General features: G+C 48.8%; 1 protein-coding gene across 1 annotated transcript in view; it reads right to left on the reverse strand.

The window, feature by feature from the left end:
- SCARA5 (scavenger receptor class A member 5) overlaps window positions 1-27245 on the reverse strand; it is a 107607-nt gene that overhangs the window by 69899 nt on the left and 10463 nt on the right. The window contains exon 3 of the mRNA XM_081091631.1: window positions 7478-7606. Coding sequence (XP_080947757.1) covers window positions 7478-7606 — 129 coding nt within the window. The remainder of the gene's footprint in view (window positions 1-7477; window positions 7607-27245) is intronic.

The raw sequence follows: 27245 nt of genomic DNA on the forward strand, positions 1-27245 counted from the left end.
ATGACTAACAAGAGCCACATTGAAGTTCAAGCAACAATAAAACCAACAAAAGCCCATTGTACCGACATAGGACGAAGGAGCTCTCACTGGGCAGCCTTTCCTTTGAAAGAGATCTGGTGTTTCGGGAGGGGTGGAGAGTGGACATGATGATTAAATGACTGCATAGTATTCCATCCATTGGATGTGGTCTCATGTATTGCTACGGGTTACCACCAGAAAGGCTCATGCCAATTTAGGTTACATCAGCATACATGGGAAACGAGATCAAAGTTGGTCTCAGCCCAGCACACCCTGCCCTGGCCAGACCACACTGGCTTTCCTGTGTCTCATTCCATTGATCGCTCAAACCTGGAGCTTGTTGGGCGAGGATGGGGGATGGCCATTATGTTGAGGTGTTCAGTGTAGGTCAAACATTAGCTAAGCACCTACTATGTGCAGGGCATTATGCTGGGCACTGGGAGCACACAGGTAACAAGACACAGTGCCTTCTCATGAAAGAGCTTTCTTTTGGACTAGAAAGGGATAAGCACATACATTGATAACTTCAATATAATGTAGCAAGTGTGCAGATAGGGGCATCCACTCACACAGGTCTCCAAACCAGGTCTAATGAGCCACTGTTGAAGGAACTGGTGTTTGCAACTCACCGAAGAGCATGAGAATGAGGAGAAAGCCTTAGGATGAGTGGTTCCTGCAAGGGGACCTAGAAACCTCATGTATGGGATAGTCAAGGAAGATCAGGCAAAAGCCTGTCATTTGTGGCTGTTCTCCGACAGGAGCACAGCACCTCGCCTGTCTGGGAGAGTGGGAGGGAGGTTCTTTCCCTTGGAGGGAGGTTGTACAGGGCAACCTCTGAGGCCCCTTCCAAGGCTAAGCTCCTGAGTGTCACGCGTGGGACCAGCACCACAGAGCGGGCTCGCTCACTCCCTCCCTCCCCTGAGGAGCCACAGTGCTGGAAACACTGCCTGTTTCTTAACTGGGCCCTGTACTGTCACTGCAAGCGCAGAGTCCCTCAGACAAGGTCTCTGGGCTTCCCCTGTGTTTATAAAAATGTGTGGGCTGTGGGAACATACTCTCCCACCACACGGCACACACCAAGTACCCTCTGTCTGTAAGCAGAACCATGAGGTGCACCGATTAAATGAGTTTCTAATCCTTTGCTCTTCTGAGAGCAAAATCCCTTTGATTATTCCAGTTATGATGATAATAGCATCTAATATTGATCGAGTACTTTTGTGTGCCAGGCACTAAGAGATTCCATGTATTAATTCATTTAATCCTCACAACAGCCCTATGGGGTAGGTGCCTTTAGGATCCCATTTGATAGAAGAGGAAACTGAGAATTTGAGAGGTTAGATAATTTGCTCCAAGATTATGGAACCATTCAGCGGCACAGTCCAGATCTGAATCCAGAAGTTTACCTTCCAAACCTATATCCTAAATATAGTATAGCTATTCACTTAGACTGTAAAGACACACAGAATAATAGAACTATCATTAGCCCATTGTTTTTCAGACTATGGCTTGTATCTCATTCATGAATCATGAAATAAATGTATGGGTTGTGACCGTTTTTTTAAAAATGAATAGAATAGAATAGAAAGTCATCAGCATGCATCACACGTTCAAGACTTTTTCTTGTGTATATATGTGTAACTAGTTGCGATGTAAAATATATTTCTTAATTTAGGTCTTGATCAAAAAGTTTGAGAAACACAGTCCAACCTGCTCATTTTACAAATGAGTGTACTAAGGTTCAGACAGCGAAGTGATTTCCCCCCAAGGTTACAGAGTGTTAATGGATGAGCTGGGACTAAACCCAAGCTTTTCTAACTCTCAGTTCACATCATCAAGCTTAATTGACTGCAAAGAAAGCCAAGAGAAGACGAGTAATAACACTAATAGTGGTGGTAGTACTGATACTATAATAACAACAATAACAATGGCTGCTATTTTTATCGTGCTGACTGTGAAAACAGCCCAATAAGGCAGGCGTACTTATTTCTTCCATTTTCAAAAGAGGAAACTCGGGTTCAGAAAGGTCAAATAACTTGGCCAATGTCACACAGCTGGTAGCAGAGGGCAGGGTGGAATTCAAACCCAGGCAGGCTGACTTGAAAGTCCATGGCCTTAGCAGTGTAAGGTACGTGGTCATGTCTGTCTTAATATTCTTCCTAAATGCTATAATGCCAATCCAGTCTATATGATGTGTGTATTAATATAGTTAGTTAATATATGTGATTAATTACACACCTACTGGCACATGCCTTTGAGTGGAGATTCTATACTTATCTATATTGAGATACTTGGCTACAACTGAAATAATCATCGTTTTCCCACCAATAAGACCCCCTCCAAGGTTCCTTGTCGCTTTCATTCACTTATCCATTCACCTAAATAGCACGCACTTGCAGAATAAGATAGAGGAGGCAGAATTTTTTTAAATGACAAAACTGTGCATAACACCCATTTTTGTTCCAAAGAGATCTATAAGGAGACATAAAATGCACGAAAGGAACAATAGATGAGAATGAGATAAAGGGAGAGCAAGCGAGGTAATCTAAAGGAGGTGGGAATGAGACAAACAGAAGAAACTTTCCATAAGGTCTATAAGTTGCTATGGGTGGACCACAGATCTGCCTCCAGGTTTTCATGTTAATTTCCTTCCAAGTCACACATCTTACAATGAGATGACAACGAACTACCAGTTTGCATTAATGACCTCCTTGAAAGCAAATGTTAATGACTCTCCGATTCACAGTCTCCTTAAGGCACAAACAAGCTAATTCCTCAAGGAAAGCACGCCCTCCAAGACAGAGAATAACTTCTCCCCGGGTCCTCTTCGTGGACATGTGCGATGGAATGAACAGTGTCCTCACCAGCACCCGTAGGACAACCCAGGATGGAATTTCATGTCCTGTTTCTGACAGTGTCCCCACAAAGGCCAAGGGCACCGTGATGGCAATTCCAAGATGCAGGATGAGATCAGCGCTCTGAGTGCATGTGGCTATGGGCTCTGAGCACACTGTTCTCTGGCTGTGGCATCAGGGACACCTGAAACAAGGTGATCCAGAGCAGGGGTGCTCAGTTCAAAAGGCACATGGACTACTTGGTGTTTAGCTCTCCCCAGGCTGAGCGCCTCCCCCCCCCCCCCCCCAAGCACTCCAGCTCTCAGGAATCAGGCTCTCCTTGGCACAATTTGGCTCGCAGCATTGGCGACGTCATACGGTCCTAATGTGTATGTGTGCTTATAAATTTAAACACTCCCAGAGCAGGAACCACAACTATCTCATGATTCTCTTTATTCCTATGCTATAGACCGAATGTTCGCACCCCACCCAACTTCATATGTTGAAATCCTAACCCACAAGGTGATGGAATTAAGAGGGGGAGGGGGTGGGGGGCTTTTGGGAAATGATTAGGTCATGAGGGTGGAACCTTCATTATGGGATTAGCGCCCTTATAAAAGAGACCCCCAAGAGACCCCTTGCCCCTCCTACCATGCAATGGCACATCGAGAAGGTGGCTGTTTATGAACCAGGAAAGGGACCCAAACCACTCACCAAATCTGCCAGCACTTTGACCTCAGATGCCTCAGCCTCCAGAACTGTGAGAAATAAGTGTGTGCTGTTTAAGCCCCCGGTCTCTGGCAATTTGCTATAGCAGCCCGAATGGACTGAAACACCGGGCTTGTTTGCCCATAAGTCCTCATGCACAAGTGAAGCGCATTCTAAGGACGCTGATGGTGACGTCTAACTGCTGCTGTTAAGAAAGAACTGCATGAAGATGTGAGGGAGCCCGTTTCTCTCCAAGGAACTCTCTCAGGTCCAGGTCTGTAGCCTACATGGCTGTGATACTTCAGCTTCCCGCCAAATTAGACCCCCAGATGTTTGCATTTCCCCTTTCTGCTGTTTCATTTTCACTCCTGGGAAGTCAAGTTCCTCAATGACAAGAAAGGGGAGGAAGCGGTGGTTCCTAATGACCATCCTTTCTCACCACAACAATGTCCCAGAATAGTCCTGGGTAAGATTGAACCTCCTCTAACCCTTGAACTCCATCAGAGAACATCTTCCCTAAAATGCTGGACTGAGCACCTCCTAACCTCATGATCATTGAATCTCAAGTCTCTTGTGCGGGAAGTTAGGTCCCTTATTCTGTACTGTTCAGAGTGAATCAGCGCAGGTAATAAATAACGTGGGTTGAAGAGACAGGAAGGATAGACTGGCGTGGCCTCCTTGGGAGATGATGGACAGCTGTGGTCATAGAACCCAGTGATGGTGTGGAAATATAGAAAGCCCAATTGTTGAAATGGTTTGTGCAATGGCTGGATTAACCTTCTGACAGGGGAAGCTGGGCTGATGCCTAAACACAAGGTGCAGTATTTGCCTTTTATTTTGAATGCTGGTATAAAGAGGTGAATTGAGAAAAGTCCCATGTAAGGTTTTATAGAGTAATATTTTTGTGTAATTAGATGATAATTTCATAACATTGGAAAGCAGTACTGCAACCTGATATTACTGATCAGATAGTCAGATGTGGCACTGGGTTGCAGGGAATAATCCTGTCATCCAGGTATAAGATGTATGAGCTTTTTATTGACCAGAAGGTTTTGAAGTCTAAGAGTGGTTCGAACAGAACTCCTCCTGTCTGAGTCAGCTGATGCTGCTAAAACAAAATGCCACAGACTAGGTGGCTTAAACAACAGACATTTATTTGTCACAGGGAAGGCTGGGCAGTCTAAGATCCAGGAGTGTGATTTGTTTATTATTGAGGGCACTCTTCCTGGCTTGCAGATGGCCCCTTTTCGCTGTCTCCTCAGATGATCTCTCTCTCTCTCTCTCTCTCTCTCTCTCTCTCTCTCTCTCTGTCTCTCCTGACCCACCTTCATGACCTAATTACTCCCGAAGGCCCCACCTTCAAATACTATCACACGTGAGGTTAGGGTTTCAATATATAAATTGGGGGCTGGAGGCAGCACAATTCAGTGCATAGCACATCCTATTCAGGTCACCTCAGCAGGGCACTGGCGAGCATGTCCTGCCCAAGATGGGGAAACAGCCACAGCCGGGCACCGGCAGAAGGCCAGGCAAGGTCTGGCTTACTCTGAACCATGTACCTCTCCATCATCTTGATATTTCCTGAAGGGAAGCATCACTGGAGGCCTTCAGTCAGGGTAATCTGAAAACACGAAGGTCAGGCAGGGCCTTCTTGAAAACTCCCAGGCTTTTCCACTGCATGCCTAAGTCCCTCCCTAGGGAGGAGACAGCTGGCAACTATTTCTTTCATTGGCCGCCCTCACCAAATCTTCCCCAGGGGCCAACATGATTTTCCAGACAAGAACCTGGGCAGGTGACCGTGGCTATGCCATAGAGCCAAGAGAAAAAGTGTGATGCTTTGTTTCATCAGATCAGTTCCAATCCATCCAAACTTTTTACTCCACACAGGCAATCTGGTACCCAGAAACTTTAGGTTCAAAGGTGATAAAGATCTAAACCCTCCCTTGCCTTCCACATGGAACAACCAAGGAAGCACGGCAATGTTTTCATTGGATTGAGAAACCGTGTTCCACCCTCCTTTCTGAAACGTCCCGGATGTCATCATAAACCCCGTTCAAACGCCAAGCCAGGAGAAAAGTCCTTCTTCATCATTGTGGGCAGCACACTTGTTTGAAACTCTCCTCTATTTTGAATGGAAATCTGTCTCTTTATAAAACTCACCCATTTGTCCCTTCCTATCTTCAGAGGCCACATCGAATATATCTGCTCTTTTCAACATGGCAGCTCTTCAGACACCAGAAGAGAATTTCATCCCCTGCAAGTCTTCTCTTTCCAAGAGATGGCGGCCTTCCAGGCCCTCGGGCGTCCAGAGACCTGCCCCTGGGTCCCCACCAGCTTGACTCTCTCCTTTAGACTCTCTTCCATCACCTAAAAGTTCCCGTTCCCCAGATAACTTGTTATACCGTAGCCTAGATTTCCGGCTGGGCTGAAACACTTTCCAAAAATTCTGGAAATTTGCTATGGCTGTGGCTGCTAAGCCCACAAAACCCAGATCCCAATCTCTCCCTGGAACAGCCCAAGAACATGTTCAAATCATCCTCTGACTGGACATCATCCCTGAGATGAATCACCAGTTTCCTTCATTGTGGCTGTTGGCTGCCCTCTAGGCCAACGTTTGATGGGACAGACACCACCCCTAATGAAGCCCTTTGCCCTGAGTGTGGGAACCTGAGGGCGAAGGTGGCCTTGAACATCCCATCCCAGGGCCCAGGCGACTACTTCCACTTGACACGAAGTGAGACCAGACCAGGGAGGCCTAAGCATCTACCTCAGGATTGCTAGCAAAGGGTCGTCTGTAAGGGCTTAGCCTCCAGATTCCATCGCTAGAGTTGACCCAAGGACCCCACCCTCAGCACTCCAAGCCAGCTCTGCCTGCCAGCAGCCTCGCTCTGGCCAATCCCCCACCTGCCACACCCACACTCGCACTGTGTGTGCCTTCTCTGGATTACCACAGCACTTGTTGTGTCAACATAGAGTCCCCATCATAGTCCCTATGGCAGGGCTCTATCTGTGTGTCCCTGCTTCATCCCTTGGACTGGGAGTTCCTTAGAGGAAGCCCCTGGGTCTTATTTAGCCGTGTCTGCAACCCTAGCATGGAACCTGGCACAAAGTAGGCACTCACGTAGGATGAGAGAGATCGAAATAAACCGACCCGTGGCTGACTTGGTCAAGCCTGATCTATCTCCATTGAGAAAGGTGGGCACTGAGCATCCTCACCCTTGGGTGGGAGTCAGCCTGTATTCCTTCACTGTCTCCATCACGGTGGAATGACAATGGGTGGTGAACTGGGCTGCTCAAAGTATGGGGTCCTCCATCCGATCCCTTCCTACGTCCATGCTCTGCTCCTTCCTGACTAGAGAATGTGCTCCAAACTTCAGCCCATCACCACCAGCCTGTCCCGCAGATGGGAACTGGGAGAAGAGCCCAGCTGAATGGGGGCAAACCCATCCCACCCCCATGAATAGCAAAAGGGCAGCAGGCTGACCATGACCCTGATTAGGTTCAACAGCAAAGTCTCTCATGACTGTTTTCATCACACCCAGGACAGGGGGCCCAGCCTGTTCTGTGCGAACCACAGTCCAGAGCCCAGAGAGGCCCGGTATAATGAACAATGTCACACGACGACGATGCAGGGAAAGTCAGAAGACTCTCAGAGCAACCAGGTCTCTGTTCCTGGGCTCAGAGCTTTCCCGAGCTCACGCAGCCCCTGCCAACAACTCATCCCAAATGAAGCAGGCAATGCTGCTAACAGTGGTGCCAGCTTCCCCCTTCACGGTTGCCACGGTGAGAAGGGCAGTGTGTAGGCTCACAACTGTGGGAACAAAGAGCTGAGGCTCCAGCTCTCCAGTTCCTATCTCTCTCACTTCCTACATCGCTCCTTCCACATCTTTAGAGGCCAGGACAGAAAAGGGTGCTCTTACCAGCTAAGATGAAGATGCCCACGAGAATCAGGAAGACCAGCAGGTAGAGCCCGAGGACAGCATGCTTCAGGGCCGACAGGGAGCCCAGCTGGGTGCAGCAGCCACCTGTCCGTCGCTTGTGGCATGGACCTAAACAATAAGGGCAAGGAGAGGAGGAAGAGGAAAAAGACACTTGAAAACCTCATAAGCTTTTTCTCTCTTGGTCTCATCGCTTCGTGGTGCGCGCAGATGTTGACGTGGAGAAGCCTCACACATCTGTAATGCAGCTGTAACCATGAGGAGCTTTGCAGAACCATGACAAGCTTTCAGCTTCTAGCTCTCTTCCCACCCCCTGTTCTCTTATAAAATGTTTTTTTTTTCTCATTACAGCCTACATTCAATATTATTTTGTATTAGTTGCAGGTGTGCATTATAGTGGTCAATCATGCACTTCACATAGTGCTCCTCTTATATTCCCACTTGGCACGATATATAGTTATGACAATATTATTGACTATACTTCCTATGCTGCACTTTATATCCCCATGCCTATTTTGTAACTACCAAGTTGTAGTTCTTAATCCCTTCACCTTTTTCACCCAGTCCTTCAACGCCTCTCCTCTCTGGTGACCATCCGTCAGTCCTCTGTATCTATGAGCCTGTTTCCATTTGGTTTGTTCTCTTATTTTGTCCTTTAGATTCCAATATAAGTGAAATCATAGGGCCACTCCCTGAGCTCTTGAACCAGCCAGATAGACATGTCCACTGCTCACGTGCCCACACAATCCCACCTCCTAGAGCCAGACCAAGCAGCAGAGAAAGCTCCAATAGGCTGGAATACGTGTCCTTTATGTGACATCACTGTCCCATGTGATCTGGAGAATATGGAGAGAATTTAAAACAGGGGTTGGTTGCAAACCTCAACTTCGACAGTGGCCGGGAAGGGATTGAAATGAGCCAATGAGCCAGGTGGGCCCGGGGAATCCGACAGCGCATGCCTGGTCTGGAAGAGGTTTCGGTGTAAGAATGAAGGCTGGCTGTTGCCAGATTTTCAAGACAAGCCAGAAGTAATTTAGAGAAATCGCCCTGTTTTTAAGTGTGAATAGCTCATTTAAAACAACAACAAATGAGACAAAAAGTATAAAACACTAGGGAGTATAAACCAAACACATTAGAATGCTGGATCTGACCACTGGTTTGCAACCTTGAGTTTAGATTTACAGGAAAACATACTAACTTCATCCAGTGAAACTACACAAGGCTCACCAGCTTCTGGCCCAAATGGAACAGCAACGCATCAGCGCTCTACTGGGCCTTGGGAATCTAGTCCAACCCCTTAAATAATACAAATAGAGGATGTCAAATGTTAGCGGTAAACAGAGACCCAGGTGCTCTGACTTCTGGTCATGTTCCAGCTGGACTTCTCCTTTGAGTCACTTCTGTGACGGCCATGCAGAGGCCAGGACGCGCAGTAACCTTCGCCCGCTAACCTTCAACTGACAGTGGAAAGGAAGGGATGCTCACCCACCTTGATCCCCAGCAGGGCACGTAAGAAGCATTGCAGGGCGTTTTTCAAAGTATGCATGCCCTCTTATGCTTATTCTCAAAGTTAGCACCCGGATGGAGGACGGTGTGGAGCAGAGAAAGGTTGACAACCAAATGCTGAAATAATTGATATTCAGATGTTTTAAAAGCTGGTGTGATGTTCACAATTCCTTGGTAACTCCGGGTTTGCAAGGGCGGTATGTGGGGACTACTTATTACCTCTTAGAACCTCTGTGGCCTTCAGGGGGTTTGGTGACCATGAGGGGAAATGGTGATGACTAATTTGGGGCCCTGTCTCCCCAGAGGTATTGTTAGGTGAGGAACATGTTCTCATTCATTTAACCCATTTTATTGAAAACACTGCTGTTAAAACAGCTATGTAGAAAATGATCGCATAATGTTTCCATAAAGCATTGGGTACAATTTGGAGCTAGTTGTCAAGCAATACAAATTCTCAACAACTCTTAAATATTGGCAGTTTTTGAAAAGTTAACCTGATTTTCCACTAAGACTCGCACAGAGTACATACAGCTTTCTAACTCGCCCTAAATCTTCTTTTCCAGAATTTTTCATCCCTTTTCATGCACTAGGATCTATAACCTGTTTCGCTACTAAATATGTAGGCTTCTTGTATCATTTCATTCTCTCTCTTTTTTTCTTTTTTGTTTCTTGTGAGAGTTGCTGACTGTCTGGTTGCAACATATTAAAGTCTGCTTCTTTTGAGAGTCAGAATAATGGGCATAGCATTGAATATTATACAAATACTAGAGTCCTGTGGGGATCAGGCTGAAACCAGCTCTCCAAAATCCCCCCAGGGCTGCCAGATTGTGAGAGTGCAGGCCAGGCCAAGGAACCCCACTGGTGCATGGGGCTGGGGAAGAGACCATGGGAGGGCTCCAAGGTGTGTCCAGGCTGTCTCGCCCAGTCCCCATCTGCCAGACCCCAGCAGCAAGCTAACCTACTGGTCAGAGCATCTACGCCCTGTTGGTCAGTGCACCTCATAGTAACCAGTCAAACGGTCAAATGAATAGGACACTTAGCATATTAGGCTTTTATTATATAGGATGAATTATCATGAAGGCTGGTCCTCCTCTAAGCCCAGCTTCCTCTTTAGATGATGATGAGAATGATGGCAGAGAACTGCTGGGATGGGTCAGAAGATACCTAAGCTGAAATGTCTTATTCATATATTTATCCCAACCACTATGGACTTCTCATTTGCTTTCTTTGACCTCTTCTTATTTCCTTTGGAGGTTTAATTAAGTTAAACTATATTTTGTTAATTGTTTCAGTTACAGTAGAATCTTGTTTTTCTGGTTCATTATAATAAGAAGTTATTTTCTCTCTCTCTCTAAAAAAGTTGATGTATTTTTTTACATGCAATATTTTTATTGAGGCACAAGGCACTCTAATTTGCCTGAACTTGAGACAGTCAGTCCAGTAAACTGAACGTTAATAGAGTTAAGGGTTAAGTGCAAACAATATACATTCACAGCTTGACTACATCGCAATTTATGAAGTGCCAGATTAGTGCTAATTGCCATTCAGCTTGAAATTTTTCACCAAAAACTAAGGCCCTCTTCATTCCTCTAGGAATGAAAACATTTTCCTAATCCAATCAGTCACAAGGGCAAGGGCTACTCTTTCTCTTTAATCCCACTCATTGGAACACCATCCTTTTCTTTAAAGTCTGTCAGAACAGGAAGAGGGAAATCACACCGCAGACAAGGCTGCTAACTTGAACCTTGCCTTTGTGCTCTGCATGTGCGTTGCCAGCTCACTGTCAGAGGGGGGCAGACTGCAGTGGCCTGGCTCCATTTCATTCCCATCAAAACAGAGGGCTTCCCTTCCCCTCTACCTGAGGCTTTAATTTAACAGAAAGCACCCTCTGGTGACAGGTCCCTTCGTCAACTAACACCCACACCGCTGAGACCTTCCTCTGAGAGCGCTTCATTCTTTCAGCAAGACTCGATTACTTTGTCTATTAAACAAAAATCCATCTTAAATAGAACATAATTAGGGTTTCACATAGAGATTTTCCACAAATCGTTAGACAAGCAGAACATGAAGGGTTCTGGCAAGATGGCTAGAGAATATGACTGTATGGGAAAGACCAGTTACTAAGTCTGCCCAAAACACATGTATTGACTTTCTAATTTAACATGGCAGACAGCATGTTAGCTGGTAAACCATTCAAATTATTTAAGCTGAGTGGAAGATTAAAAACACTCCGTAATGATGCCATCGGTAAAACCAGGGCAAAAAGCATACTCACTTATTTGTTAAAAAAAAAAAGTAAAAGGAATGAGCCAGCAAGCTGTGACAAAACATGGAGGAACCTGAAATGCCTGTTGCTAAGTAAAAGAAGCCAATCTGAAAAGGCCAGATAGTGTTTGAGTCCAGCTATATGACATTCTGGAAAAGGCAAAACTATGGTGACAGTAATAAGAGAGTGGTTGCCAGGGCCTGGGAGCAGGGAAGGATGAACAGGTGGAGAACAGAGGACGTCTAGTCCAGTGAAGCTATTCTGTATGAGGCTCTAATCATGCAGACATGTCCTTGTACATTTGTCCAAACCCATGGGATGCACGACACCGTGAGTGAACCCTTATGTAAACGATGGACTTTGCATGATAATGACGTGTCAATGCAGGTTCATAAATCGTAACTGCTGTGTTGAAAGATGCTGATAGTGGGGGAGGCTGGGCGTGTGTGGGGGCGTGGGGTATATGGGAACTTCCTGTACTCGCCACTAATTTTGATGTAAACACAAAACTGCTTTAAAAATAAAGTCTATTTTTTAAAAAAAGTAGAGGTGTTGACCTCTGGCTTGTTTGGGGTAATACTATAACAAGCATTTATTGAACACCCACCACCTATTGCCCTACCGTAGAAGGCAGCCTTCAAGGGCTCTGGATGGTCCCTGACCCCTTGTGTCATCTCCTTCTGCATCGCACCAGGACTGGTTTGTGTGACCAATGGACGATGGTAGAAGGGATGGTGTGTCACTTCTGAGGTTAGACAAAAGACACAGCAGCTTCTTTTTTACTTATTCTTTCTCTTTCTTGGAACAATTCTTTGGAGGGAAGCCAGCTGCGATGTTATGAACACCCTGAGGAGAGGCTACATGATAAGGAACTGAGGCCTTCAGCCAACAGCCATGTGAGTGAGCCTGGAAGCAGACACTGCTGCCAAACCAGGCCTTCGGATGACTCCACCCTGGCTGAGCTCTTGACAGCAGTCTCATGAGAGATGCTGAGCCAGAATTACCTGCCTAAGCTGCTCCCAGACTCCTGCCAGATTGTATTATACATAAACTAGAGGCCCGGTGCTGGGATTCATGTACATTGAAAGGAAATTAATTAGAAGAAATATTTTAGAGGCTGTGGAGGGACTGCAGGAGATTGGCTGGCCGGGGAGGGATCATGGGAGGTTGGCTCCAGGGTGTGTCTGGCCAGCCTCGCCCAGTCCTGATCGGGGCCTGTCAGGGCCAGGGAGGGACTGTGGGAGGGCTCCAGGGCGTGTCCAGCCCGTCTCGCCCAGTCCTGACCAGCTGGACCCCAGCAGCAAGCTAACCTACCAGTCGGAGCATCTGCCCCCTGGTGGTCAGTGCGCATCATGGTGACCAGTCGAACAGTCGAACGAAGGTTGGACACTTAGCATATTAGGCTTTAATTATATAGGCTAGATTTCTGAGCAAAATTTTGATGTAAAAAAATAAACACAATCGTGACTTTCCTTGCATACCTGTGGATTCCTCAGAAACTGGGTAAGACAATACATTTTTGCTGTTTTTAAGCTGCTTGATTTTGGGGTAATTTGTTATTCAGCAATTGCTGACTAGTACACTTACGTTAGACATTAGGAAATGCAAAGATAACAAGCCACACGCAGGAGAAACTTTGCTCATTTGCAAATTCCCAGTGCCCAGATAGTACCTAGCGCATAGTAGGCACTCAGGAAATGTTTGTTGAACAAGCAATTAAAATATGGCCACTGCCCTTTGGGTGCTCACAGCTGAGGGTTAGAAGACATGCGAACAGGTAACTATTGGACGGGTGTGAATGGCCCAGAGCCGGCATGGAGGATGCAGCAGCTCAGCAGGGCTTTGAAGGACAGGCCTTTGTCAATGGGCTGAGATCCACTAGCTTTCTCCCCTGATGTACAGCTATCTGTTGGAGAGCTGTGACTTTAAGAAGAAAACTATCTTCCTCCATGTGGGAAAAGTTCTGGAGAAAATACCAAACAAGGCTGCTAGCTATTAAACATAGTTGTTTGTAGACACGGTCACACACAAGACCAGATCGAGGAGAAGATGGCACAAAAAGACAAAACAGAAACAAAGACAAACTCCACCAAGATGTAGGGGAGTCAGGGGAGAGGCTTTTCCATCTTGCGGCGCCCTCCAGAGGTGAGGGTGGCATCGCAGGGGATCAGAAAGCCAAGGAAAGGGGGCTCGAGAGGCCTGGAGAGGGTATGTCAGTGGCTCCAAGCGAGTAAATGGAAACTAAAAAAAAAAAAAAAGCAAAATGACTTGCAGAACAAGTCCCCAGTGCCAGGCTGGGCGATGATGTTTATCTCAGCGGGGAGCGCATGCTTCCTGGTGGGTGGGAAGCTGTCAGAGAGATGGAGTTCCCGCCTCCAGGCACCCATCTGCATCTGGCCTGCATGGTTGTACCAGAGCTTCACATCCCCGGGCTATGATTGCCTTTGTCGCTCCACATTTTTAAAACTTGAATTTATTTGGGAAGGCAACTTGATAGCATCATCGTAAGTGGAAACAGCATCTTCCTATTACACATGAAAATAAATACCTAACCACTAAAATAACAAATTTACACCCATGCGTCACTTCACCTCCTCTTGAGTACCACTGTATTGTATGTAGTGAGAAACATTTGCGAAACAGGGACTTTAGGGAAAGTCATGAAATCACAGCTCAATGACAACTTGCAAGAAAAAAGTTGATGTACTCCAAGGAGATTTTATTTACAGGGGAGCAAAACCAAACTTTTTAGATGTTCAAGATTTAGAATAGGTAGAAGGTAGGTTTAAGACTCACGGAAAGAACCATGTCAGGACCTGAACACACCTCTGGCCGTACCTTCATTATTCACAAGTGTCTATGGACATCTCCATCTGCCCCACGTGTCTGACAGGTCCTCTGGGGCAGGGCGTGTCCCACTAATCTCTCTCACCCCATCAACCAGCACACAGCAGAACCGCAATAACGTTCTTTGCAGGAACAAAGACATGTGCAAGGCATTTGTTTTTGCTGCAAAGATCATCTCTTACATTTGTCTTACGCAAATAGTTGACACATTTTTGTTGGCTGTAAACACCTCTTTTTTTTTTTTTTTTTTTTGGTGCAAAATGTTGGTCTGAAAAAAATCAACACAATCTTGGCTTTGCTTGCTTACCCATGACTTCGGATTGCCACTGCGTGCACAAATAGGTAGGTAAACCGTGGGAGCAAGCCATTGGGACTGGAGCCACATTTCCATCCTGGCTGCATAGCATCGTCATACATTGGAACTTCTTAGACATCCTGAGGCCTGAGCCCCACCCCTGGACGTTCTGATGTTGATTCAATGGTGAAGTCACACTTCCATGGCACAGAGGTACACAGTTTGTGGAGTCAGGCATTTGTCATATCAAAAGAGCATGTGAAGACACATTCTTGGAAAAATCAATGAAACGTCTTGCTATCAGAACTTGGTTTATTTTTTTTTTTAAATGTTGATTTCTTTTTAATAAGGTACATTCAAAATGGGCTTGTCTCAAACTATTTTATGATCCCCAGAGGCTAACATTGCAAAGGGAACATAATCACAGGAACGAGAGTACTCCCTAAAGAGCTTTTGCTCAAATATTGTCTGCGGAGGGTGGGGAGGTGCCTGGGAGCAAGGATTAAAGACCAGAAAAGGAAAGTTCATCTGAAAACCACTCAGCCCTAGACAGTTGAGCTGAGGGTGAGTCAGGGGATGCCCACCCCCCAATGTCAATGCCACCCTAATGTGGGAGCCTCAGAAACTCCGGGTCCTGGTTTCCCTGTCACTCCCACAGCGGGACTAGCACGGGTTTGGGGCTCTGTGCAGGTAGATTCGAAGCCTGCCTCTGTCCCACGTGGACTGTGAGACCAGGAGCGATCCCCTTCATGAATTTAGCCCTTCCTTGACAAACTAACTTTTCAAGTTCTTAATCTGTTCAAATTTTTTTCCCCTCTCCTCAACCACCAACTCACAAACTCTATCTGAGTGGGTATTTGCTTATTTCCAATGAACCTGGGTCTATACAACTTAGACAACAGGATGCAGTGATTCAGTTGTCACCTAATTGAGTTTTGCCGAGGACAAACAGTCATTTTCTTTTTGTTCTCTGTGGTTCCACAGCTGGTAAACAGCAGGTGGAGATAAGGTTTTAGGTCTGGAAGGGACCACAGAGCTCCTCTCGTCCAAGAATCTTCTTGAAACCCTGAAGGCTGACTTCATCACCCTCGCTCTGGTTACTCACCCTCACATTGTCCCTTATAAGAACGCAGCCCCAAATAACCTCTGCCTGTCCAGGCTGCCCTCCCTTTCTGGTTTTAATGGGGACCTCTGTTTACTTTCCCTCAATAAAGAGGAGGGAAGAGGAGGGAGTGAGACAGGGACGCTGCAGAGGACTGCCACCCACATGCAGTTTCATCCCAACTGAATGTGGGAGGGTCTCGAACCGCCCACTGGGGTACATCACATACATCTCTGCCTTGTTGCACCCTAGACCTGAGTCTTCCAGGCAGACGTCCCCGGTGAGGGCACCCGACAAAGGAGACCACAGTCTCCTGCAAGATTGAATGAGTCTGAGCCTTCCACATCCAGTTCTAAGAAAGGGGGAGGGGACGGAAGGCGAGACGGCCAGAACTCATTCATTTCAGATGTTATGATGACCCAGAACAGTTTCTCCTGGTCCTTCTAGAGACATCTTGCAATTTTGTAACTTCCCTGTAATATTTGCTATTTTTCTCAACCCCTATTGATTTCCCTCTGCATAAAAAAAAATTGAAAACAATCAACTCTTGTGAGTTTATTTTCTACAGGAGAAAAGAGGAGGAGAAGGGACTCTGGGTGGCCTGCAGGTTACGGTGCAGCTGGGGCTGAGGGGTGGAGAGACAGCCAGGTGGGAGGGGAGATGAAGGCACTCAAGGTGAGCTGGCCCATCGCTGCCCCCTGGAAGGAGGGGAGGAGCCAGGGAGTCCCCAGGAAGAAGAAGTGGGCCCTGGGGCTGGCAGGAGATGCCCACACCTGCCCAACACAGGCAGTGCATGAATGGGAAGAAATGCTGTCTTCATGCAGAGGGACCCGGAGAGCAGCAGGCTAAGGGTTCTGCCTAAATTCAGGACCAAGGACCCTCCTCCCGCAGAGTGGCCCTGGATCCCTCTGAAAAAAGACTCCCAATTGCTCTCCTGGCCCCTTGTCAGAGGAAATAAATCATCCAGAGACGTGTTTGCCGGGTGGCAGCCACGGCTCAGCTATTTTCATTTTTAGACCCCACTCTTTCCAAGCCGCTGGTGCCACCTCCTCGCCACCTCCCCGTGCGCCTGGGTTGATGAATTGGTCTATCCTCGGGGCAGGAATGGATACCCTCTGCCTCACTCCTCCAACTTCTACCACCAACTGAGTTGGAAGGGCCGTCTGAGTATCCGGTTTTGAAGACAGGGCGTCTAAGATCCCGGCCTGTGCCAATGGTATGGGAAGAAACTGAAAGTGCCCCTGAAGCTGGCAGGCTCAGAAGCCTCCTGCGTGGTGGCCTCTGCACAGGAGGCAGAGCAGACTGAGCCGCAGAAGGGCTTTCAGAGGATCTAATGGAAGATGATGGGCCCCTGTCACCTGGTAAGGCCTGGCACCCACAGTTACCATGTATGGAGCTTTGTTGAGAAATGACGGCACTGGTGGCCTACCTAATAATGTGAATAGGACTGCACCCATACATCAACAAAAACACAGATCTGTTGAGAGTCAGCCCCCAGAAGGCAGGGTCTGGGACTCCTCTCTGGATCCCACAGGTCCTGGCATGTAGCAGATGCTCAGTTAAAACCTGTTGGCTGTTTGTAGGTAAAGGAGGCTAATAACTAAACGTGGATTTCGTAGGAGGGCCGCTCGCAGAAGGTGGGAGAAGGGCACACCCAATAAGCCAAGGGTCCCTGAGGCTGTCCCCCTGAGTCCACGAAGCAGGCAGGCTCTCCTCAGCGCCACCCACTGGCAAGACGGCCCCTTCTCACCTTGAGCATGTAAACACCCTCCCGGTGATGACATAAATCTACATGCTTAAGGCGACTCCCCTGACACCCTGGGAATGCTTAGAATACTCATGGCATTACATTTCCTTTTTAATAGAGGTCAGGGTTGGGGATGAATTCCTACCGTTGGGAGAGTATACCGAGGCCTTAAAGACACTGGAGAACAAGATGCTGACATAAAACTCCCCGGGGAGGGGACACATCAAGCTCATTTTTATTCAAGGACAAACTCTGAGATCACTTTCAAACAGAGACACTTTTAAGAGTGAATCGTCTATTAAGCAGCATGCGGGGAGAGCAGGCATAAACCTTCGAACGGGAAGGTGTGGCTTCCATGGGGGAAGCATGTCCTCAGGTTCCCCTTGTCCTCATTAGACCTCTTCAATCTGACGCTCCTGATCTGATTGCTGCCGTCTGCCCGCTTCAAGTTTCCAGCAGGTCCTATCTTCCTAGTCCCTTCTCCATCAGTCAGACTCCCTGTGGCTTCCCTCCCCCCCCCAAACCCCACCCGCCCAAAGACACCTGTAGAGGATAGAAGCTCTACCTCTCAGTGAGGTGTCAGGAGAGGAGGCAAGCGGCCAGCCCCCTCCCTGCAGCCCCCAAGGGGAGTAATTTATTTATTTTATTAAAGTGCAGCTGATATACATATTGGCTTCAGGTGTACAACATAATGATTTTACATCTATATGCCTTACAATGTGGTCACCACGATAAGGCGAGTAACCATCCTAACAAGACTTTCTAAAGATCTGCCTGCCGTGAACCCCTTGGGTTATCCTGACTTGCACTGCGTCTCAAGCCAGACAGCAGGAAGAGAGATGGTGCCCGGGAATGGGCAGGCTCTAGGACACTGTGCAGAAGGCTGGCACCATCATGGGCACCTCAGCTCTGTGGCTGGGTTTTCCTGGTCACCAGCAACCAGGTGTGTGGGGTGGGGAGCCAGGCCAGCATGGCACTGCACTGCGTGCTCAATGAAGGGGAGCCATGTATTAGCATCGCTTCTATTATTATCACTTCTAATGGACCCAGCCACCCCTCCCACCACCTCTGCTGGCCTCCTGGCCTCACAAGGGCTGAACGCTGTCTATGGACATTAGACTTGAGGCTAGAGCCCCAGGAGGTGGTGGTGGTGGCAGGGTCGCTGGGATGAGTAGAGCATTTCTCTGCCTTGAAGTTAGTGTTCCCAGCTTCTCCCAGGAGCCATGTTAGACCCTGTCATTGCGCTCCTCCCCAAACCTAGTTGTGTTTATAGCTATTTCCTGCCAGCGGCACCTCAGAATAATTCATTCCGTCTGCCCCTGCCTTTCAGTCATTTATTCCCGTGGCCCCACCCTAGCTTTATCATTCACCAGAACGTCTCCACCCCTGAAACCCTAAGCTCCGAGAATCTGTTCTCATAGCCCCTCAAGGTCACCAGGGTCTCCAGGCCTGGCACCAAGGAGCGGGCAAGAGCTGTGCGGATGGGTGGGGTTTAAGGATCAGGCAGCTGTGGCTTTGAATCCAGGCTCTGCCTATGACTAGCGGGGTGACCGTGGGCAATTTACTTCACCTAAGACTTCACCTTATCATGGACAACCTGGGCACAATCTATAAAAGCCAAGTGACCAGAATGACAGAATGATCAGAACGACCAGAACGACTGGTAGCTATGATGCACACTGTGGCCCCAACTGCCTGTGGCCCCCCACCCAGATTGGGGGCAGGGCTGGCCGGCCAACCTCCCGTGGCTTCTCCCCCTGGCCGGCCCCGCCCCCTATTGGCCCCTCTGACCCTAATAAGGGGTGGGGCTGGCCAGCCAACTGCCTGCAATCCCTCCCCCCGGCCAGCCTGGCCCCCAATCGGCCCCCCACACCTCAGTCGGGGGTGGAGCCAGCTGGCCAAATGCCTGTGGTCCCTCCCCTCAGCTGGCCCCACCCCCAATCAGTTCCTCCCACCCATGCATGAATTTGTGCACCAGGCCTCTAGTAATATATAATGAGGTTTAATAGGGAAATTTTATTGAAACGCTGAGCACAGTGCTTGCTGTCAATTTTTTTTTAATGTATATTTTTATTGATATGAGAGAGAGGAAGGGAGAGGGAGAGATAGAAACATCAATGATGAGGGAGAATCATTGACCAGCTGCCTCCTGCACACCCCCTACTAGGGATCAAGCCTGCAACCTGGCATTTGCCCCGACTGGGAATCAAACCGTGACCTCCTGGTTCATAGGCTGACGCTCAACCACTGAGTCGCTCTGGCCACAGCTCAATTAAGGGGAGCCATGTATTATTATCGCTTCTGTTTAATCACTTCTAATGGACCCAGCCCCTCCTCCCACCACCTTCGCTGGCCTCCTTGCCTCACAAGAGTCAAAGTGAGCTCCAGAGCTCCTGGTGCATAAGACACCCCCCCTCCCCGGCTCCCTGGCCCACATACCACTGTCGGGAGGGAGTGGGGATCCCTAGGACTTCGTATGCTTCTCACAAGACCCCCTATCACAAACTCAGCCTCACCATCAGTCTCTGCCCGAGATCAGCCCGAGCACCCCACTGAGCCCTCAGTCTGGCTTACATCAGTCCCTAGAAGCCCCAGGATTCCCCACCGCCCACTCTAAGCCCCACATAGCCTTGTGTATCCTCCTTTGACCCCCATCTCCCTCCCCAGCTGCTGAAACCTCCCCACAGTGGCCCCTGGACCTCCCAGCCAGTCTTCTGCAAAATCCCTGATTTCTTCAACCTCTGAGCAGAACCTTTCTTTTACTTCCTTATTCTAACTGAAACCTGCTCCTTTGTGGTCCCAAGCGTGGGTTTCTCGCTCACACGCTAATACCACCAGCCTAAGGGTGTAGAAGGTGGGTGTGGTTTTTTTGTTTGTTTGTTTGTGTGTGTGTGTGTGTGTGTGTGTGTGTGTGTGTGTGTTTTGCTTCTCATTGTTACTTTCAGAACTTTCTCTCTTCTCCCTAAAACTCCCCAGCTTAGGGTCTCACATCACAGGACTGTACATTTCTCCTCGTTGCTAAGGGACATCAGCTCCCCTCCCCCTCTCTGGGCTCACTGCTCTCAGTCTCCAGTTCCAAGTCCTCCTGTCCTCTCCTCTCCTGGTTTTACCTCCACCCTGACACACTTGACATGTGGCCCAAAACGAGATGGGCTCCAGATGCAAAATACACACTGGATTTTGAAGGCTCAGCATGAGAATAAAAGATATAAATACCTCCATTATTTTTTTATAATGATTACATATCAAAAAGATAATATTTTGGATATATTAGGTTAAATAAAACGTCTTACTGTCTTTAAATCAGTTTCATCTGTGCCTGTTTACCTTTTTACACAGCTACTAGAACATCTAAAATTTCACGTGGGGTTCACATTACATTTCTATTGGCTTTGCCTAAAATGACCTAAAATCATCGGGACTCTTTCTTAATCCCGATTTCAAAGTCCCATATTATAGGCACCTGTTCTGCTGCTCTTCCTCACGAACTCTGAATCGGGTGCCGCCTGACCTCACCAGGACCTACCAACCATGGGTCCTCCTGTCTTTCCTCCATCTCTCCCCCTCAGGTCCTTCCTTCCCTTTTTATCCCATGTGTATTCTTTTCTTAATCCTCACCCGAGGACATGTTTTTGTTTTTGTTTTTATTGATTTTTAGAGAGAAGAAGGGAGAGAGAGACTCCCCAGCTTGGGGTCTCACATCACAAGGCTGTACATTTCTGTGAAAGAAACATCCATCAGTTGCCTCCCACACATGCCCAACCAGGGATCGAACCTGCAACCTTTGTTGTACCTGATGACGCTCCAACAACTGAGCAGCTTGTTCAGGGCCCAATATCCATTCTGCAATCTCTGTTATTCACTCTCTACACCCACCCTCCCTCCCTTGTCCCTCTCTAGCTTCCTCATACCCCGGTGGCGACACTCTAACCCTGGTGAGATTTGATTCTGCCACCCTGCACTTCCATCGCATAGCTGGGCGTAGCTGGAGAAGAGAAAACACGCCGCCACGCTGATTGGTCTGACTTGAAGCACCTGATCACTAAACCCAAGTGGGCCCGGGTACCTGTCCAGCGGGCTTGCCACCTGTTTCTAGCCCATCCCCATGCTCAACTCCCGGATGCCTGTTCCTGCTTCACATTCTGTTTCCCATTTGACTGAAAACACAGAAGCAATGAGGAAATCGCTTCCTTAAGTTCCCACCACAATGGAACCATTGACCCGCGTCCAGGGCCCCACACTTTGCCTTCCCTTTTATCACTGTAGTCGCACTGTTTGTGCTCTTGGCGAGCCAACACCCTGGACTGCACAACAGATTCCTTCTTCTCCTGCTTATTCAGGGGCCTAACTCCAGCAATTCTGCTTTGTCAACGTTTCCCTCCACATGGTATTGCTCCATCAGCATAAGCCATACTGCTATTTCTTCCATCTTAAAAAAATAAAACAAAAAATCTCCCTTGAGCTTCTTTCCCCCTCCACATGTATCCTCTTGCACAGAATTTCTCGAGAGAATTGCAAGTACCCATGGCCTCCAACTCCTCTCCTCACATTCTCTCCTGAACCCACTCCAATCAGCCTCCTCCCACCCAGCTTCACTGAAACTGCTCTTGCCAGGTGTGATGGGCTGACCTGTGTCCTCCCTCCCTCAAAATTCCTATGTTTAAGCCCGAATCCCCAGTCCCTCAGAATGGGACTGTGCTTGGAGATGGGGCCTTTAAAGAGGTTATTAAGTGAAAATGATGGGGTGTCTAATTTGATGGGTGTCCTTATTAGAAGAGAAAATTTGGACACACTGAGACAGCAGAGTCACATGTGCCCAGGAAAAAAGATCATGTGAGGACATAGCAAGAAGGCAGCTGTCTGCAAGCCAGGGAGAGAGGTCTCAGGAAAAACCAACCCTGATGACACATTGCTGTTGGACTTTCAGCCTCTGGAATTAGGAGAAAATACATGTCTGTTGTTGAAGCCACACAGTCTGTGTGGTATTTTGTTACACAGCCTGAGCTGACTAATACACCAGGTCACCACTGACCTCCAATGGCTCAGCCCAATGGCCAGTGCTCACTGCTCTTCCAACATGACCTTTCAACAGCATTGGCACAGTTGGTCACCCCTTCCTCCTCAATACACTTCCAGGGCTCAGCCCTCTTGCTTGTTCTTTCACTGGTTGCTCCTTCTCATTCTCCTTTGCTGCTCCTCCTCATTCTCTACCCTCTCACACCTCTCAGCACGGCCTGACCCAGGGCTCTTTCCTTGGGCCTCTCCTCGTTTTCACACACCTCACTGGCTTGCAGCTCTAACCTAAAAGTATACAACCAGACTGAGTCACCTCTCACCTCCTCCACTTCCTCTGAGGCACCAGCATTTCTCACCTGGATTATCCCACTGAGACTTGACCCCAGGCGCCCTCTACCAGTGCCCTGATTCTTTTCCCAACCTCATAACCAGGTGCCTTAAAATCAGAGTCTGCGTTCCAGGCACAGGGTCCTCTTCCTCTCTTTCAGGTCAAAACCTAATCCACCGTACTCTGGCTTCTCTCCACCCAATCCACGGCATGGCTTTGCTGGAAAATCGAACGTCCTGCTGCAGCCAGCGTAGCGGTTCTAACATGCAAATCAGACCTTAACCTTTCACTTCTGTGAAACCATTCGCTGGCTTCCCAGTGTCTCCAGAAGCCCGACTCCTATGGATGGTACAGGAAACCTTTTCACGATTTGGCTTTAGCTTCATATAGTTAAGAGTGTTGCCCAGCTGGGTGTGGCTCAGCAGTTGAATGTTGACCTAGGGACCAAGAGATCACTGGTTTATTAATAATTTCCAGTTAGGGCACACGCCTGAGTGGCAGGCTTCATCTCTAGTAGGGGTCATGCAGGAGGCAACCGATCCATGATTCTCTCCCATCATTGATGTTTCCATCTCTCTCCCCCACTCCCTTCCTTTCTGAAATCAATAAAAAAATATTTTAAAAAGAGCATGTGAGCTGTAGAGTCAGTGAATCTGATTCCAATCGCTAGAGATTGAATGTTCATGTCCCACCAAATTCATACGTTGAAACCTAATACCCAGTGTGATAGCATTAGGAGGTGGGGGCCTCTGTGGGGTGATTAGATCATGAGGGTGGAGCCCCCATGAATGGGATTAGTCCCTTTTATAAGAGACCCCAGAGAGCTCCCCCTCCCCTTCCACCACAAGAGCCCACAGTGAGAAGACAGCTTTTTATGACGCGGGCTCTCACCAGACACCAAATCTTCTGGCACCTTGATCTTGGACTTCCCAGTCTCCAGAACTGTGGGAAGTCAACTTCTGTTGCTTATCAGCCACCCAGCCTACGGCATTGTGTTACAGCGGCCTGAATGCACGGAGACACCAGTCCTTCCTAACACTGTGCTCTTGGGCAAGTTACCAGGTCTCTGTGCCGTGGTTCCTTCATATGTCACTTGGGTATAATAATGAGAGTCATCTCACTGGGTTGATGTGAGGATCCAATGAGCTCATACTCGTGAAATGCTTAGAGCAGGGCCTGGCCTGGCCGAGCTCAATGAGCGAGTGTTTATTACCTCCCACCACCACCCTCCCTCAGCCCGAGTGCTCCTTCCCTGGGCTTGGGAAACCCTTCCCTGACCTTTCTTATAGGCACCCTGGGGCCTGCCCTCGGATAGTTTGCTCCCGAGCCTATCCCTGCAGGAGGCCTTCCTTCCTCCCCAGGGCAGACTGAGGGCTCCTTCTCCTCCCCTCTAACTGCGCTTTGCTTGTCCTTCCTTCCGAGTGTTAATCAAATTATAATGCAATGTCTGCTCACATGTCTGTGTCTTCAAGGGATTTGAAGCCCCTTGAGGGCAGGAACTGTGACCTTTACTCCTGCATTCACCAGCAGCACCCTAAAGCCCAGTAATCTATATATATAAAAGCCTAAGCAACTGTTACAAGCAGTCAACTGGACGACCGGTCGACCAGTTGCTATGACTATGCACTGACCACCAGGGGGCAGACACTCAATGCAGGAGCTGCCCCCTGGTGGTCAGTACACTCCCACAGCCAACCTTCCATGGCTGGCCAACCTCCTACAGTCCCTCCTCCCAGCCGGCCGGCCCTGATCGGCCCCCATTTCCCCAATCGCCAGCTAGGCCAAGGGACCCTGCCCGTGCATGAATTCGTGCACTGGGCCTCTAGTCTTTCAATAAATGAAGTCACAGATCCTTTGATTTGTCTTAAACTTATGTCTCTAAGCTTCCTTTATCCTGGCGAATAAGAATGTGTTCCGTCATTCCACAAGCAAAGGTGTCTCCATGTGGAGGACACAGTGCGAGGTGCTGGAAACATGAAGATGAATCCAAGGTGTTTGGCCTCAAGGACTTAGAGTCCAGAGGAGACTCAGGTGCACAAGCTGTAGCCTAAGTGTGAATGGACAACTGACAAGGGCCAGGGAGGCAGGGCCAGAGGCCTGGGAAAGAGACAGAGAGGGGCCAGGGCTTCTAGACTCAAGGGACCTCAGGCATGCTGACAGCAGGAATCGACACTGGATAAACCTGGGAACAAGGTGAGAGCGGGGCCCACTGACCTGGAGACACAGAGCCAGAATGTGGAGGAGCTGCATAGCCCTGCGTGTGCCCCCGGCTAGAACCAGACCAGCGGTTCTCAACCTTCTGGCCCTTTAAATACAGTTCCTCATGTTGTGACCCAGCCATAAAATTATTTTCGTTGCTACTCCATAACTGTAATGTTGCTACTGCTATGAATCATAATGTAAATATCTGATATGCAGGATGGTCTTAGGTGACCCTTGTGAAAGGGTCATTCGACCACCAAAGGGGTCGTGACCCACAGGTTGAGAACCGCGGAACCAGACAGACTGAAGGGCTGCAACAATACTCGGGGCAGTGAGGCTGTATGGGGTCCAAATCCTGCATGTCCTTCCCGCTGGACCACCTGTAGGCCAGCTTTGTGTTTGGACCAACCTTGAGCTGCTGGGCAGCGGGGAGGGCAGGAGGAGAGAGGGGGACAGGCCAGCTAGAGTGATGGTGACAGGGCCTTGTCTTGTGCCTCCTGCGGCCCTCGAAGCCCACAGCCAGTGGGTAGCACCTGCAGGGTGCCTGAAAAGCACCTTTCTTATTGAAAGATGAAGAGGAAACAATGAAGGGAGGAATGAGCAAGGGAATGAAGGGCAGGAACCAGGGAGCAAGGTCCCTGGGTGGGGAGAAATGGGGGAAACAATGAAGAATGGCCATGGCCTGACTCATCACCCCGCCCCCGCAGGGTATCTCCTGGGGCCCCCTTCCTACCCAGGGCCCTGCTGTCACTGCAAGTCCTCCTCTCAGCCCGCCCACCCCAGAGGGCACCAGGCCAGTAGCATTCCTTTAAGAGCCACCCTCACAGTCCCAACCCCTGGAGTAATGCCGCATAGAACATGGCACAGTTTAGCGACGGGGAGTTGGGTGGAGGAAGAAGGCAGAGGCTCCTGTTAGCACCAATATGGGAAGGAACTCTCGGGGTGTCTGGGCTCCGGTCACTCTTCCCTGTCCCCTCTGCAAGACACCAGGCTCCAGCCAGGGGCCATGAAACCCATCCTCAACCCTTCTGGTAGCAAACCTCAGGAAAGCCTCCGGGAGCCAATTGCTCCGATCGGGGTGGGGGGTGGGAGTCACCAGCTTCATGCACACCACAGAGCCCGGAGCCCTCAGGACCCAGGCTGTCCCTTAAAGGTTCTACTGTTTCAGAACTTGGACTAAAAGAACTTGCTCTGTTTCCTTGAGTATCTATCTAGGCTTCATGAGGAAGCTCATTAACTGAAACGGTGCTTTCTTTTTCTTTTTTTTTTTTTTAAATAAGTTTTTATTGATTTTTAGAGAGAAAGGGAGAGGGAGAAAAACATCGATTGGCTGCCTCCTGCACACCCCCCAACCGGGGATTGAACCTGCAGCCTGGGCATGTGCGCTGACCCGGAATCACCCAGTGACCCTTGGGTGCACGGGATGACACTCAGCCAATTGAGCACACTGGCCAGGGCAGAAGCAGTGCTTTCTCTATGCCAGTGGTTCTTAACCTGGGCTGCACATTAGAATCACCTGGCAATCTTTTAAAATCCTGATTTCTGGGCCTCATCCTCCAGAAATTCTGTTTCTTTGTTATTAATGTTGTGACCTCACCCCATTACAAAGAAACAGAATTTCTGGAGGAGGAGGCCCAGAAATCAGGATTTTAAAAAGATTCCCAGGTGATTCTAACGTCCAGCCAACGTTGAGAACCGCTGCTCTAGCAGAAGGTCAGAGCCAGCTTTAAAATGCTATCCAGGCTGGGACCCTAGGAAGTGGCTTGGGTGTTTCCCGGGAAACCCTGGGTGGCAGCTGCTCCTGACTCTCCTCCTCGTCTCTCCCTCTCCTTTTTCCCCGTGTCCCCAAGATTGGCAGGGACCCCGCAAAGGTCAGGGAGGTGAAACACATGCGTTTTGAGGGTCACCTGTGTGTGAGGCGCTTTACGTGGGTTATGTCACCCGGTTTCCCCGCTGCTCCCTTGAAGTGAGTAACATTATTCCCATTTTGCAGATGGGGACACTGAGCGTTAGAAGGTCAGAGAAGCAGGTGGCCCACTCAAACTAGGAAACTACAGGATTTAGTAAAGAGAGAGGCCAGGGTGTAAGAAGCCCACAGGGTTAAAGTGGTGTCTTTGGGCTGTAACCACCGCCAGCCCCAGGGTCAAGGAGGGGCCCAGGGAAAGCCAGTGAGGAGAGGGTGGCTCACAAGGAGCTATGACCTTGGGGGGAAGGACACAGCAGCCTGAGGTGACTCCATAGAGCAGGAGCTGGGCAAGTAGATACCCCAACCTCCCTTTCTTCTGTCCTCCCATCTCCTTTCAGGGAGCTCCCCAATAGCCAACCCCAGCCAGGCAGAGAGTGGGCCAAATGGTGGTGAGTAGGAAGGAGGGGCAAGCAGAATACACCTGCCCCAAGCCCAAGGCCCACAGCCACTCGGTCTATGGATTCAGCCCAGACCT

The sequence above is a fragment of the Myotis nattereri genome, assembly GCF_964212035.1.
Source record: "Myotis nattereri genome assembly, chromosome: 5".
In the NCBI taxonomy this organism is placed as follows: Eukaryota; Metazoa; Chordata; class Mammalia; order Chiroptera; family Vespertilionidae; genus Myotis; species Myotis nattereri.